This window comes from Orycteropus afer, unplaced genomic scaffold, assembly GCF_000298275.1.
Source record: "Orycteropus afer afer isolate SDZICR_OR568_19922 unplaced genomic scaffold, OryAfe1.0 scaffold00307, whole genome shotgun sequence".
Classification (NCBI taxonomy): Eukaryota; Metazoa; Chordata; class Mammalia; order Tubulidentata; family Orycteropodidae; genus Orycteropus; species Orycteropus afer.
The window spans coordinates 392,407-409,029 of record NW_006921894.1 but is presented as its reverse complement, the minus strand read 5'-3'; the positions used below and the strand labels follow the sequence as shown (position 1 = coordinate 409,029).

The 16,623-nt window shown below is 43.0% G+C and overlaps 1 protein-coding gene across 1 annotated transcript in view; it reads left to right on the top strand.

The window, feature by feature from the left end:
* The window catches only part of LDLRAD4 (low density lipoprotein receptor class A domain containing 4), a 556,486-nt gene extending 544,334 nt beyond the window's left edge, over positions 1-12,152 (top strand). The window contains exons 4-5 of the mRNA XM_007951681.1: positions 10,852-10,905; positions 11,697-12,152. Coding sequence (XP_007949872.1) covers positions 10,852-10,905; positions 11,697-12,152 — 510 coding nt within the window. The remainder of the gene's footprint in view (positions 1-10,851; positions 10,906-11,696) is intronic.
* The last annotated feature ends 4,471 nt before the right edge of the window (positions 12,153-16,623 follow it).

Sequence of the window (16,623 nt, the reverse complement as noted above, 5' to 3'; positions counted from 1 at the left end):
GGACTGTGCCTTTTTACTTGTCAACCTTGGGGCTTCTCAGCCTCAGCAGCTAGCAGCTGTCTGAGTGAAGAAAAACCTCTAGCTCCAGTGGGCCAAAAGCAGGAGGCAGAGCTGGACCCCAAGGTTGAGGGGCTTTCACCCAGCCCCTAGAGCCTGGCACTTTGAACTGGGACTTAAAGCCTCCAAATTGTAAGAATAAACTCCTGTTTGTTACGGCCATCCCATTTGTGGTATAATTCTTGTCAGAATGGCACTGGGTAACTAGAACACACACATAAAAGGAAGAAATACTCATAACAATTACAGTCTGCATTTCTGCAACTGATCAAGTGGCCGTTGCTGGTTTTTGGGACTACCTTCTTCCATCTCCCATTCTGTATTCTTTAACCGTCAGCAAGCACCTCACAGTTCTTTGCCTGGTTGGGTGACCCAAACCTTCATTCCTGAAGGTCTGAGCCATTACCAGTCATTTCAGAATCAATCACACCAGTAAGTGTGGTAATTCCCTTCTTTGCTTTTGATCCAGAGGCATAAGGAGTCCAAAGTGATAGGTGGCATTTTATCTTCCTGTTCAATGTTATCAGTGTTGTCTCCAGGTGGGAGTATTCCTCTCTTTGAAACTAAAACCTCTAGACCCACAGAGTATAAGGTCACAGGGACAGGAAGCAATAATTTTTTGAATGGGTAACTAGGGGTAACAGTGAGTGGTGCCACTCCACCCCATGGTTCCTGGACCCATAAATCCTTGCTATTAGACAAACAGCACTATATATTGTGCATTGGTTTAGAGCTATACATCCACCTGGAGAACACTTCTTCAAACTGAAAAGTATTACTACTTAGTTTGGTGCCATAATTGTGTCTTTAGAAGGCCATTCCATTGTTCTGCCAAGCCAGTTGCTTCAGGATTATGGGGAACATGGTAAAACCATTGAATACCATGAGTATATGCCCATTTGTACACTTCATTTGCTGTGAATTGAGTTCCTTGATCCATAACAATGGGATAACGTGATGGTGAATAAGGCATTCTGTGAGTCTACAGATGGTGGTTTTGGCAGAAGCATTGTGTGTAGGGAAGGCAAATCTATATCCAAAGTATCAATCTCAGTAAGAATGAAATGCTGCCCTTTCAATGGAAGCAGTCTATTGTAATCAACTTGCCATCATATTGCTGACTAATCATCTCAAGGAATAGTGCCATATTGAGAATTAAGTGTTGGTCTCTGCTGCTAGCAGACTGGGCACTCAACAGTGGCTGTAGCCAAATTAGCTTGGGTGAATGAAATCCTCACCAAGCACTTGCATAACCTTCATTCCCGCCACCATGGCCACCTTGTTCATGAGCCCATTGGGCAATGACAATAGGGACTGGGGAAATAAAATGATTGGTTTCCACAGAACATGTCATCCTATCCCCTTGATTGTTAAAATCCTCCTCTGTTACATCACCCATTGGTGAGCATTCACATGAGACACAAATATCTTTCCTTCTTTGGCCCATTCAGAAAGGTCTATCCACATACATCTTCTTCATACCTCGTAATCACCAATTTTCCAATAATGTTCCTTCCAAATCCTTGACCATTCACCCAAACCATTGGCAACAGCCCAGGGATCAGTATATAATAGCACATTTGGCCAAGTCTCCTTCAAAGTGAATTGAAAGACCCGGTGCAGTTAGATTATTCTCAGTCCATTGAGGGTATTCATCCCCACCAAGGTCTCTCAAGGAGTTCCCTGAAAAGGGCTGCAGTCCTGAGTGCCACGGTCCACTTTCAAGTGGTGCCAGCATATCATGCTGAACCATATGTAAACCAGGCATGAGTTTTCGCTTCCTCAGTCAGCTGATTATAAGGAATTGCCATGAAGCTATAAATGCAGATTTGGAGAGGGAAGTTAATTTGACAGAAGTGGGCATTTGGGCCACTTTCATATATAACTTATTTGTGCCTTCAGGGGCTGCTCAAACCCAATCTCTTTTATATCACTTCCATTTAATGATGGAGTGCTGCTGTACATATCTCACTTTAGGACATTGTGGGTCAGAAAATCCCCAGCTCTTGAAGGGCAGCTCAGGCTGCATCTTGACTTGGTCTCTACTAGACACAGAACAAGCCAAAAGCTCTTTCTCAGAAGGAGAGTAGTTATTTGCAGAAGATTACAGGGCTTTGTTCCAAAATCTTAAGGGTCTGTGCTGTGATTCACCAACAGGGGTCTGCCAAAGTCCTCAAAAAGTATCTCTATCTGCCACTGATACTTTAAGCATTGTTGGATCAGCTGGATCATATGGTCCAAGTAGCAGGGCAGCTTGCATGACAGCATGAACCTGTTGCAAAGCGCCTTTTTTTCTGAACCCCACTAAAAACTAGCAACTTTTTGAGTCACTTGATAAATAGGCCAGATTAGCATTCCCAGATAAGGGATATGCTGCCTCTAAAATTCAAAGAGGTCTAATAGGTATTGTGCCTGCATTTTAGTTGTAGGGGGCACAGATGCAATAATTTATCCTTAGCTTTAGAGAGAGAATATCTCAACATACCATACATCATTGGACCCTAGATATTTCACTGAGGTAGAAGGTGCCTGAATTTGTTGGGTTAACTTCCTACCCTCTAGCAGACAAATTTCTTACCAATAAGTCTAGACTCATTGATACATCTTCTTTATTTACTAGGTCTGTGGTAGTAAGGTTATGTGTGAACTTGGCAGGACCTGGTACTGAGTTGCTGGGCAGCTGGTTTCCCCAAGATAAGACCAGTAATCAACTCCATGGTGGAATCTACTATGAGCAGCTGAGTAGCTGCCTTAGGGATATGGTCTTCTTCCAGTATATAAGAAGCTTTGAGAAAGGTTCTGAGCTTTTTGGCACATCTGGATCCTGAGTCTCAGTAGCCTGCCATGTTGTCTGCCAATCTTGAGACTGTCTTTAGACTTGAACTAGCAGCCTGTCATGTTGCTTGATAATCTCAGTACTGCACAATTTTACTTGTCAATCTCAGGTTTGCCAGCCTCAGCAGCCAGTAGCTTCTTGAGTTAAAAGAAGCCTCCAGCTCCAGTGAGCCAGGAGCAAGAGGTAGAGCTGAATCCCAAGGTCGAGCCCCTAGAGCTGGCACTTTGAACACTGACTTCTAGGTTCCAAAACTGTAAGAGAGTAAATCCTTGTTTATGAAAGCCATCCACTTGTGGTATTTTCTGTTACAGCAGCACTCCAAAAAAAAAAAAAAAAAAAAAACACTAGATAACTAAAGCAAGGTAAAGTCAGCATAATGTCATCAATGTAACCAGTGTGACATCTTATGGAAGGGAAAGGTGATCAAGCTCTCTGTGGACTAAATTATGGTATAGGTCTGGAGAAGTTATGTACCTTGAGGCGGGATAGTGAAGGTATATTGCTGGCTCTGCCAGATGAAGGTAAACTGATTCTGGTGATCCTTAGAAACCAGAATCGAGAAAAAAGGCATTGGGAGATCAATAGCTACATACTAGGTACCAGAAGATATATTAATTTGCACAAGCAATAAACCACATCTAGAACAGCAGCTGTAAATGGAGTCACCACCTGGTTAACTTTACATATAATCTACTATTACTCTCCAAGATCCATCTATTTTTTTGTACAAGCCTAATAGATGAATTGAATGGTAATGTGGTGGATATCACCACCCTTGCATCCTTCAAGTCCTTTATCGTGGCAATAATCTCTGCAATTCCTCCAGGAATGCAATATTGCTTTTTATTTACTATTTTCATAGGTAGGAAGAGTGCTAATGCCTTACACTTGGTTTACTACTGTAATAGACCTTACTCCATGTCAGGGATCCAATATAAGGGCTCTGCCAGTTGCTAAGTATGTCTATTCCAATTAAGCATTCTGGAACTGGGCACATCACTATAGGATGGATCTGGAGACCCATTGGACCCACTGTGAGATGAACCTGGACTATTAATAACCCCATTAATAACCTGACTTCCATATGCTTCCACTCTGACTGGTGGGCCACAGTGATGTTTTTGTTCTGCTGGAATTAATGTCAGGTCAGAGCTAGTGTCCAATAATCAATGAAAAGTTTGATTGTTTACTTTTCCATAGTGAACAGTTACTCTAAAAAAAAAAAAAAAAAATGCCATAGATCCCTTTGGGGAAAGCTGGGAGAAAGATTAACAGTGTAAATTTTTGCCAGTATAATGGAGTCCTTCCTCAAAGGGACATAGTCTCCCCTTTATTCAAGGGGCTATGCATCTGTAAACTGTCTCAAGTCTGTGAATTGATTGAGGAGCTGTAACTCTCTATTCTGGTTATTTCAGTTAGATGGTCTGCCATTCACTTGACCTAGAATTCTTTTATACAGATTAAGTAAATATTTAGATTTCCCATCTATTTTGCTACTCAGAACGTTGTGACTAAGTAGCCAACATCGTAAGTGCATAAGAGTCAGACTATTCTGATTACTGCTTTGACTCTGCTGTCCATTACAGTAGTCAAGTCACACCTACCTTGTCTTCAGTTAAGTGCCTCAACTTGCCCTCTAACACAGCAAGGTCCAGTCAAACCCATTGTAGTTAGATGTCTTAATTCAGTTAGGGCAGTTCCCATGTCAAGTGTGATTTACATAAAATAGGAATGATACCATTTTCCAAGGATACTGGAGCTCCCTTCATAAATTTGTTCCTCATAGTTGTGGTAAAAGGTGTGTCCACTGAGTACTCCATGTATGGGTCTTTGGGTCTACCCTGATAAATCCACTCTCACATGCCAATTTTCCCAAGCCATTGGATACCTTCTTCTACATTATACCAAGGCAGGTCTGGAACTTCATTTGATTTATTGTTGGCTTCTGTATAATCCATGCCTCAGTGAACCAACCAAATAAACTATTAGACCACCTCCTACCCTCCTGAGCTGAAACACTGAATGAAGAATCTGTGCTAGTGGGCCCAAATCAATTAACTCAGACTGATCCAACTTTTATGTTCCTTGCACCATTACCTCGTATCTTTAATAGCCATTCCTATCCATATTTCCCAGGTTTCTGTTTTTACATATTAGAAAAGTCAAGCTGTTATTTTTGGGTGTAGCATACCTCCTTCTGCGTCACACTTTTTACTTTATCTTTTGGGGCTCACTGTGACTTAAGTCTAGAAGGAAAAATGAGTGGTAGGGAACATTCAGCAATATATTGTAAGGTATCTGCCTCAGGTGCCACTCCAGTTGACATCTCAGACAAAGACTGTTCAGGCACAGCTGAATTAGTCTTATCAGATGGGGATAAAAGGGCTGGTTCTGTTGGCAGGAATGATTCAATGGAATTTAGGGGTTCAGTATCCCCAGCTTCCTGATCATCTGCCCATATGTCCCCCTACCAAGTTTCAGGATCCCATTTCTTCCCAATCAATTACCTCACTATAACTTCAGACACCACTGAAGGTTGTGAATTAATCAATGTTGGGAATTAATTCAGCCACTCTTACAATAAGACTCTGGGTTTGGTTTTTGGCAATATCGGCTGTGTTACTACAAGAAATAAGGCTTTCTTTCAAGGCACAAGTGGCAACTTTCAGGTCTTTTATGTGGTACTTGAACTTGACTCTGAAGCCCTGAGTGCAACTCTTTTACCACTTTTTCTTCTAGCAAAAGTAGGATAAACCAACCAGCTTCCCTATACTTCTTACTCTGAGAAAACTGTAGAAAAGTATCAAACATGCAGTTACCCAGTGCCTCACTTCTCAACAGTATTTGATGTATTGGTGGTGGTAGTTTGCACATTAATATTGCCATCTCACACCATGCATTAGCAGTGCCCTCTTTACTACTAGAGGCAGAGTTATCAGTGTCTTTAAGACTAGCCAGAGTTGAGAACCAACACAGAAGACTCATCCTTAGGATTTTGTTGTGCTAGAACCACCCTCGGTACCAAATGTCTTAGGCTGAGTTCTTTAGAACAAAGCCAGTGAAGGAACAAAGCCAATTAAGTATAAATATATATATATATATATATAGAGAGAGAGAGAGAGAGAGAGAGAGAGAGAGATTGAGATTTATTTCAAGGAAATGGCTCACACTGTTGTGGAGGCTGGCAAGTCCCACATTCTTGGGTCATGAGTCAGGCTGGACGCTTCTCCCAACTCATGTAGCTGCAGGGGCTGACAAATCCAAGATCCAGCAGGTCAGACAGCTGGCTGCTGGCTTATGGGCTATGGAGGGTAATGAATCCAAGACAGGCAGGTAAGACAGTAGACTGCAGAAACTGACAAAGATTGGGAGGTAAGATGGCTGGCTGTTGGCTCACAGGCCATGGAGGCTGATAAATCCCAAGAACTCAGATGATGTTGAGCCAAATGTAGACTCCAGAGCAAGCTAATGCCTTGCTGGAATATTCATTTATATATGGAAGTAGCCAATATCCCTAAGGAAATTTGCTTTCAACTGATTGGCTGCTAATAGCAGATCTTATCATGGAGGTGATCACATTATATCAAATCTCATCATGGAGGTTATTACATTATATCAGATCACAAAATGGGGGATAGCTACATCATTATATAACTGCTAAACTACATCATAACTGCCAAACCACTGAGAATCATGGCCCAGACAAGATTACACACAACCTTAATCATCTTACACATACAGAGGAAAGGATGAAACATTATGAAAACATACTAACAATAACAGGAGCTTTGGTAGAATAGTGCCTAAGGCACTTGACTGCAAACCAGAAGGCTGGTGGTTCAAACCCACCAGCCACTCCTTGGAAGGAAGGTTGGGCAATCTACTTCTGTAGTGATAGTGCCTCAGAAACCCAAGGAGGGGTCACTATGAGTCGGGTCTGATTCCACGGCACATAACAACAACAACTACTAACGATAACATTTGTTCATTATGGGTGATATATCCTTTAGAGAGAATTCAGATCCTTGCTATCTGAGGTTTGAGAACCAGGCCCAGGAAGCATCCCTCCATTGTGGCTGATAAGAGGCAGGATAAAGGAAGAGGTGGGATGCTCTAACAGCACATAGGCAGGCACCTGACCAACTTCTGAGATTTCCAGATGACTTCTAAAAGGACACTGGATGTTTCAGGGAGTAGCCATGCCAAGAGAGTGAGAGGATCCAAGCCAGGGAAGCCCTGTGGGTGGAGAAGGGGTGAGGGTGGGCTTGAGCGGGACAGCTCTGGTGGACTGGGTCAAGAAATCTGACTTTCCGCAGAGGAACCACAAGGGATTCTAGCCAGAGGAGTGACAAATGCAGGTTTGTCCTATAGGAAGATTGCCCTGGCTGCTGGTGAAGAGAGAGAGAGAACAGAGCAAGAATGGAGCCAGATGAGGCCACTGGGAAGGACATGGAGTGGAGAGCTGATCTGGAGGTGGAAAGGACAGGGCTTAATGGAGGTGGATGAAGGAGAGTGGAAAGCTGATTGGGTGGAGGGTCTGAGGGACATGGTGCTATAGTACAAGGAATTGGAGACCCTGGGGAGAAGCTGCTTCCTGTGCTATATTTCAGACATGGTGAATTTTGGGAATCCAGAGGAACTCAAGAGGAGACACTGAGTGGACAACAGGAGCTCATGGAAAATGCTTGGCATCACACCATAAGGTGGCATTTATGCCTCAGAGACAGTGAGACGTCTAGGGAGAACATATAGTAAGAGGCAAGAGGCCCTGGATAGGCCTCTGAGAAAGTCAATATTTAAACAAAACTCAGAGAACAAAGCACCTACCAAAAACCATTTTAGCATGTCCATAGCTAAAGCAAATGGAAGAAATGACAAGATAAAAGAGCTGAACAGAAGATTTCAAAGAGCAGCTCAAACAGACAAAGCCAATTACTATAATAAAATGTGCAAAGACCTGGAATTAGAAAACCAAAAGGGAAGAACACACTCAGCATTTCTCAAGCTCAAAGAATTGAAGAAAAAATTTAAGCCTCGAGTTGCAATATTGAGAGATTCTATGGACAAAATATCGAATGATGCAGGAAATATCAAGAGAAGATGGCAGGAATACACAGAGTCACTGTACCAAAAAGAACTGGTGGATCTTCATCCATTTCAGGAAGTGGCATATGATCTAGAACCAATGGTAGGAGGAAGTCAAAGCTGCAATGAAAGAACTGGCAAAGAACAAGGCTCTGGGAATTGACAGAATACCCATTGAGATATTTCAACAAACAGATGCCCCATTGGAGGCACTCACTTGGTTATGCCAAGAGGTTTGGAAGATAGCTACCTGGCCAACTGACTGGAAGAAATCCATATTTGTACCCATTCCAAAGAAAGGTGACCCCACAGAATGTGGAAATTATAGAACAATATAATTAATATCACATGCAAGTAAGATCTTACTGAAGATAATTAAAAAACGTTCACAGCAGTATATTGGCAGAGAACTTCCAGAGGTGCAAACTGGATTCAGAAGAGGACATGGAACAAGGGATATCATAGCTGTTGTCAGATGGATCTTGGCTCAAGGCAAAGAATACCAGAAAGATGTTTACTTGTGTTTTATTGACTATGCAAAGGCATTTGATTGTGTGGATCATGACAAATAACACTGAGAAGAATGGGAATTCCCAAACACTTGATTATACTCATGAGGAACCTGTGCCTTGACCAGGAGGCTGTCATTCAAACGGAACAAGGGGACACTACATGGTTTAAAATCAAGAAGGGAGTGCATCAGGGCTGTATCCTTTCCCCACACTTATTCAATCTATATGCTGAGCAAATAATCCGAGAAGCTGGACTATATGAAGAAAAACGTGGCATCAGGATTGAAGGAAGAATCATTAACAACCTGAGATATGCAGACAATACAACTTTGCTTGCTGAAAGTGAGGATGACTTGAGGCACTTACTGATGAAGGTTGAAGAATACAGTATGCAGTATGGATTACGTCTCAATATAAAGAAAACAAAAATCATCACAACTGGACCAATGAGCAGCATCACAATAAATGGAGAGAAGATTGAGGTTGTCAAAGAATTCACGTTGCTTGGTTCTACAATTGATGCCAATGGAAGCAGCAGTCAGGACATTAGATGACGTGTAGCATTGGGAAGGTCAACCGCGAAGGAACTCTTTCAAGTGCTGAGGAGCAAGGATGTCTCCTTGAGGACTAAGGTGCACCTGACACAAGCCATGATATTTCTAATCGCCTCATATGCATGTGAGAGCTGGACAATGAATAAGGAAGACCGAAGAAGAGTTGATGCTTTTGAGTTGTAGTGCTGGTGAAGAATGCTGAAAGTACCATGGACTGCTAAAAGAACAGATCTGTCCTGGAGGAAGTGCACCTGAAATGCTCCTTGGAAGCGAGAATGGCCAGACTTCGTCTACCTACTTTGGTCATGTTGTCAGAAGAGACCATTCCCTGGAGAAGGATGTCATGCTTGGTAGGGTGGAGGGTCGACGAAAGAGGGGGAGGACTTCAACAAGATGGATTGACATGGTGGCTGCAATGATGGGCTCAAGTATAGCAGGGATCATGGATCTGGCACGGGATCAGGCAGTGTTTCATTCTGTTTTACTGTCTAGGTTTCTACTTCTGGGTGTGAGGTTGATTGTCCCAGGTCATAGTGCCCTTTATCGGGAATACCAAACACAGGCATCTGGTGCCACCCTCCCCCTCAAATAGTTTGTATTCTATTTATTACAGTAACAGACTTTTAGCTAATGGCTCAACAATCTTTGTTAATCACCAACAGTTTGGGTTCAAAAGGGATAATATATTAAAATGCTTTGAAAACAAGTCTAGTATTAGAAATGGCCCTTAATGATGCCCATTATTTGCTTGTCACCTTGTCAATCTGGCCATGTATTTGAAAAAAATATAGCAAGCAACAGGATGTCAAATTTAACCTGCCTTGTGACTACACAGGAGCTCTGGTGGCACAGTGGGGTTTAGGCATTCGGCTGCTAACCAGACAGTTGGTGGTCGCTCCTTAGGAAAAAGATGAAGCAGTCTGTTTCCATAAATATTTACAGCCTTGGAAAGCCCATGGGGCAGTTGTACTCTGTGCTATAGGGGCACTATGATTCTGAATCAATTCCATGGCGTGGGTTTGGGGTTTTTTGTTTTGTTTTGTTTTATGAATATACAAAGTAAAGAATAAATTCACTAGAAAACACTCAAAAGGCATTCAAGCTTTGGGCATGTGATTTTAAAATGGAAAGGTGACCAATCTGGCTGGACAGAGGCTTTCTTGCCTTCTTAACTCAGCTGACCCAGTAGTTGAAAATCAGAAAAACCCTGAAAGGTCTCCAGAAAGGAGTAGTTGGCTGGCCGGGATGAGTGATGTACATATAGGAGCTTCATGCTCAGAAATGCCTAGAAATGAACCCTTATCTCTGTAGGGACTGAAGATGGTGTGTATGTCAAAATGATGGTCATTTTGTATATATTACAAACACACAAGCGTACACACTAAAAGATGTTTGACTTCACTGCTGTTTCACATATATTATGACTAGGAAAGAAGCTCTGGGGGCATAGTGCCTAAGGCATTTGACTGTTAATCAGAAGGCTGGTGCTTCAAACACACCAGGCACTCCTTGGAAGGAAGGTTGAGCAATCTACTTCTGTAGAGATACAGCCTCCGAAACCCAAGGAGGGGTAGCTATGAGTCGGATCTGATTCGAGGGCAGCTTTCTTTTTGGTCACAACCCTGTATCTAGATGTCAGGTATAAAAGGGCTATGATCTTTCTTGCTCTGTGTTTTGAGCAAGAATAATGGTATCCCTTGCTCCCAAAAATTGTGGTTAATTTTTCTGAGTGCTGCTACTATATGAAACTAATGCTTTTCTTCTAATGTTTCTTCCCCCTTGGGCCCTCTTCTCTTCACCACTGCAGGAAGGGTGCCTGTGGCCTTCAGACAGCACCATGTCCCAGCAGGGAGCCTCAGAGGTAAGGGGCTTGGACAAGGATGAGTGAGCTGGTGAGGTTCTTAGCCTGCAGTATTGCAAAGCTAGGGGCTAACCCCATATGTGGACCCCATGTGGGAAGGTGGTGGGGGCAGGACGTTGCAGGGGGTGCATGAAGGAAGAGAGAAACCATTTGCATAAAACTGATAGGAGGATTAAATGTGTTAGAGCATAGCTTAAGAAATAACACTTTATATTCAAGCAAATGCCTATAATTGAGTTAAAAAAAGGGGGGAGGGGGTCTTCCTAAAATTTTCTAAGAATTTTTTCTAAAGCTCCTTACAGAAAACCGCTTGAGGATTACTAATCTATACATGATCCCATAAAGTACTCATAATATGGCTTGGCAGATGTGGGTATGGTTATATAGCATGATTAATTTCCATATCTCCAGGTTTAATATTATGAATTTTAAATATATTTTTCCCTTTATGTTAAAAATAAGATCTGAGAGAAGCCAATGGCTATTTTAATACATATACAAAAGATCTTTCTTCCAGCAGAAATTTGGATGGTGGAAGAGATGATGATTTTGTAAGAAATAGACTACCTGCAATAATTTTGTAGGAAAAGAAGTTTATCAAAACATTTTGTTCATGTCAGTGACTAAACGACAGGAAGGAGGTGTTTCCCGGTGCAAACTTTTCCTACCCTGCCCGGGGGGGGGGTTATTCGGATGTTGGAGCTGGCAGCAGGGCTCACCAGTCCAGACGCCAGCACGTAGGGACCGGCAGTTCGCAGGCCGCCCTCACGCCTCTTGCCCTCTTCTTCCAGATCATGTACGCGCCGCGGCCCCGGGACCGCTTCGCCGCGCCTGCCTTCATGCAACGGGAGCGCTTTGGCCGCTTCCAGCCCACCTTCCCATACCTGCAACACGAGATCGACTTGCCGCCCACCATCTCGCTCTCGGATGGCGAGGAGCCGCCACCCTACCAGGGCCCGTGCGCACTGCAGCTGCGCGACCCTGAGCAGCAGCGAGAGCTCAACCGCGAGTCCGTGCGTGCTCCGCCCAACCGGACCGTCTTCGACAGTGACTTGGCGGTCGGCTCCCCGTTCCGCGGAGGCCCATGCCCGCCTAGCTGCCACTCTGGCGTCAGCGCAGCAGGCACCGGCGGCGACGAAAGAGCCGAGGGTCCGCCCCCAGCCTACAGCGAGGTGGTGGGCCGCGGCCCCAATGCCACGCTGCTGCGCCCCCCTGGCGCGGGCTGGAAGGTGGAGGGTCTCGCCTGACAACCGCCGTGGGCTCCAGCCTTGCTGGTCCTCGCACTGTGCTGTCCCATAGCGGCCACTGAGTGAAACAAAACGGTGTCAGCGCGGGCTTCGCTTCCGATACTTTCCAGGGGAATTGCATGCCGAACCGATTGAGTAATACAAACTTCTATTCAATCTGAGGAACTTGGGGTCGAGGAATTTGGGGTCGAGGGAGGGAGGTTAGCAAACGATAGGCATGGGGAAAGCAGAGAAAGGTTACTTTTAAAGTATCTTAAGATAAAATCCACAGAGCTATTTGATTTATTTAATCCTGAAAGAAGACTTTTCAGAGAAATTAGGCCAGAATGACCTGTTTTATAATTAACTGAATGAAGAAGAAAGTGTTATATGTTATCATGGGGAAGAACTGGCCAGTTTGCTTTTTCTTCCAGAGTGTGGAACTTTTATCTTCTTTTAGAAATATGAATCAAAATTGTTGTTTGTGTGCCAAGGTATAAAGTGGACACAAAGATGAATTCAAGGAGTTAATCTGTGTTGTGATGATATTTTTAAAAGTTGCACTATCTTAATGCTTAAAATATATATATGAGGGAACTGTTTTATGATGAAGTTTTGTAAGTCTTTTCACCTGTGAAGTACTATTAGGCTCAAGGTATACTCTGGAGTGTTCCCTGTCACATTGCAAGAAAAGATCTTTTGGGAGTATATAGTATATAGCCTGGTATATACTAACAACATAAATCAAGAAAATCACTGTTGCTGCAATAATTGCACTGAATAGTAGTGTATCATTGAAGCATTTGGATACTCTTAGATGGAAGATAGGAAATAATAAGATTCCAGCATTTCCAACTTGTTAACTTGAGCTACTCTGCTAGTGGTGGGTTGCATATCTGATTTAAAATAAATCCAACATTTACATATTCATTATCCTACAATGCTGTCCCTCAACCCTCTGGCAATGTAGTTTCTTCAGTAATTTACACTTTTTCCCACTATAGCTTGAAATATATTTAGATACATTATTTTATGCAATAAATTGTTTAAAATGCAAAGTGGTCAATTTTAATACTATTTAATACTAATGACATCTCAGTGTATTCCTGTTGTCCCTCTTCTTACCTAATTATTTAAAGTTAGTACTGAAGGAAGGTGAATTTAACAGGGGGAGTTCTGGCTGGCACTGTCATTAGCAGGTACTTAATGTGGGTGAGACTGGTGCTGGACTTTGGAAGTATAGCAAGACCCTGGAATTGACAAAAGATCACTAGGATGCCAATCTTGATAAGAAGCCATTATATTCTCACTGGCAGCAGCATAGTACTCTCATAGGTGCAATTCTCCCAACCTGCCCCACTCCTATTAAAGGTGACCTAGCCCTTCCCCCTGGGCAGTTTGTGCAATAGGGGCAGAAACTGGACAGTCAGCTACAAAACAGTGGAAGGATGATTTTAGTGACTTTGAGAGCACAGAATAAAAAGCACAACATGCACATAAAATGCAATTAGAAAACTAGTTTTAAATCATGCTAGTATTAGTTTTAATGTTCCAGCTGTTCACACACATTTGTTCTCACAATGGCTTTCATGAAGCCCAGCAAGTGTTGCTGTGCAGAGAAGTGCGTGACTGCAGTGTCCATGCTGTTGTTTGGAGGTTGGATCTCTGCACATAGTGAAACAGTGATGAGACTTTGACCTGTGCAGAGTTGGATCTGACTCATAGTGACCCCTCCTTGGGTTTTGAGGCAGTATCACTACGGAAGTAGATTGCCCAATCTTCCTTCCGAGGAGTGGCTGGTGGGTTTGAACCGCCAACCTTCTGATTGGCAGTAAAATCTCTTAGGCACTACGCCACCTTAAATCAGGGCAGGTATATCTATGTCTGTGTGTGGGTCTCAGGTCACAAACTGGAGAGCCTGTTATGAGCTAGAAGTGCTGTCCTGATTTGTCTGCTCAGTTCTGCTGCTTATTTTGGTGGGTAGTTTGCCGTTTCTGTTTTGAGGATGTAATCTCCATTAGATTCAGCCATTCCACACTAACATTCACAGAACTAGTAGAACTTTTAAAGAAAAAAGATGCAACAGTTGTCAACTCAGGCTCAAAGCTCTGTTTTAAGTGTGATCCTTGAAGGTGCTGGTGGGAATTTTAAGACTAGATTCTGCCTTGTGATTCTCCACTTGCGCTTCTCCGACAGGGAGGAGAGCAGCTCCATGGGCAGTGTCTCAGAGGCTGGGCTTGAGCCCAGGGATATCCTTTCCCACTGCTCAGCAGCTGGTTGCCTCTGCTTAAAGAAAGTTGGAAATCACCTAACCTTGATCTGTCAGGTGAAGGTCAGGAACATTTGGCCAGGTCAGGAGCCTATTGGTGGGAATTTGGGTTGGATTATTGGTCATGTTTCACCTAAGATGCAAAAGTGCGGAGGTTAGCTAATGATTTCATGATTCCAAACCTTGCCAGCAATTTTGGTAGAGTGAGTGAAGGTATTCTATATATATAGCTCTAGCTCAAAGAGAAGTGCATGTGGTTTTACAATCTTTATTTTTCTACCTGTTACAAAAATTAGCTAAGATCAGACATTTTTAATTCTTTAGTAACTTTGCGGGTATAGGAATGCTTTTCAGATGTCCAGAGTATTGGTAAAACAATTATTTAACTGAAATTACTTTAATTGTCCCTTGAGAAAGAGGTTCCTCCTATTCAACAGCGCTGGAGAACTGCCCTTTAAGTAGTTATTTAAGGACACATACTTATCAAACCATGAATTTGAAAGATCTTTTAGGCTGGGCCTCTGTCATAAATTAGTTTAAAAACCAATGTTATAAACTGAACTAATAGTTTCCCTTAGGCACAGGGAAAAGATTATTTAGATGAGTAGCTCTTTTGAAGGTTCTGGCTGTGGCTTATCTGTTGGTGCTATGTCCCTTTACCCCTGGCATGATGTCAAAAGAGCAGTGATAGTGAAGGGGCAGTTGACACAGTGGAGTGTCTTGTTCTTTCAGGAAGTCCATGGAACCCTAGGGTCCACTTTAGAAATCAGTAGAGTTTCCAAACCAATAGTTTAGAAGCCATTTGGAAGTTGGAATCAGACTCTGCATGTAGCAACATAGTGATGAGACTTTGACCTGTGCAGTGTTTTAATGCCAAATTAGGATAGTGTATAAGAAATTGATGACAGGCTTATAATCTCAGTATTATTTCAGTAGAGTGTTACAACAAAGTATTGCTTTGTTCAAAAGAAGAGGTAGCAGAAATTTAAACTTTTAGGTATACTTCTCAGCAGCTGATAGCTGCATAAGTTAGAAGAAGCCTTTAGCTCCAGTGGGCCTGGAACAAGAGGCAGAGCTGAAGCCCAAGGTCAAGGGGCCTTCACTCACTATTAATTTGGACTTCTAGCCTCCTAAACTGTATAAGAAAAAATTCCTGTTTGTTAAAGCCATCCATTTGTGGTATTTCTGTTACATACAGCAGCACTAGAGAACCAAGACAGGCCTCTGCCCTGTCCCAGCAAGTATTACAAAGCTCTTCAGTTCTACCAATTAGTATGTGAAGGCTACCCACTCTGTTAGGAAAATTCCTGCCAAAGGTACTCAGCTTTCTTGCTCTGTGTATGGGCTGGCAACATTGCTCTGTCTTGTGCTGGTCTCTTGGTTCTGCTGCTGCTTTCTCTCTGTTGGTCTCTCTGCTGTGGTCACAGCACAGAGATCTCAGGTCAAAGGATGCACTCCACTTCTTCCACATTTTTGGTATCTGTTAGAGCAGCACCCCACTCAGCACCAAATTCTTAGTTCTCGGGTGCTGCTTTAAAAGAAATACCACAAAATAGATGTTTTTTTAACAAACAGGAATTGATTCCTTTACAGTTTAGGAGGCTAAAAGTTTGAATTCAGAGTGCCAGCTCTAGTCACTGGGTAAAGGCCTCTCAACCTTGGGCTTCGGCTCTACCTCTTGTTCCAGGCTCACTAGAACTGGAGGCTTCTTCTGACTCATGCAGCTACTGGCTTTTGCGACTGACAAACCAAGATTGGCAGGTAAAATGACACTATCCCAAGATCAACAGGCATATGGCAGACCACTGGTTCAAGTCTAGGAACAATCCCAAGATCAGCAAGCAACATAGAAGGCCACTGGTTCAGGTCCAGGAACTGGAGTTGGAAACTCAGCTAAATGCAGAATCCATATGTGTCAAAAACTAGAGACCTCTCTCAAAGCTTCTCCATATATGCTAGAAGCAGGCCACATGCCAAAGGCAACTATTTAGCTGCTCATATCAGATTCTACCGTGGAGGTGATTACACCACATCTAATCTCCTCATGGGGAATAACCACATCCATCTGCCAAGCCACTCAAAACTATGGTGCAGCCAAATTGACACATAACTTTAACTACCATATTTTACCCTTTGTCAACTTGGTGCCTTTACAGATCTCCTTCATTGGGTGGCCCAATTCTCCTAGTCCATCTGAGTGGTGACCTCACCCCTGTGGCCTGG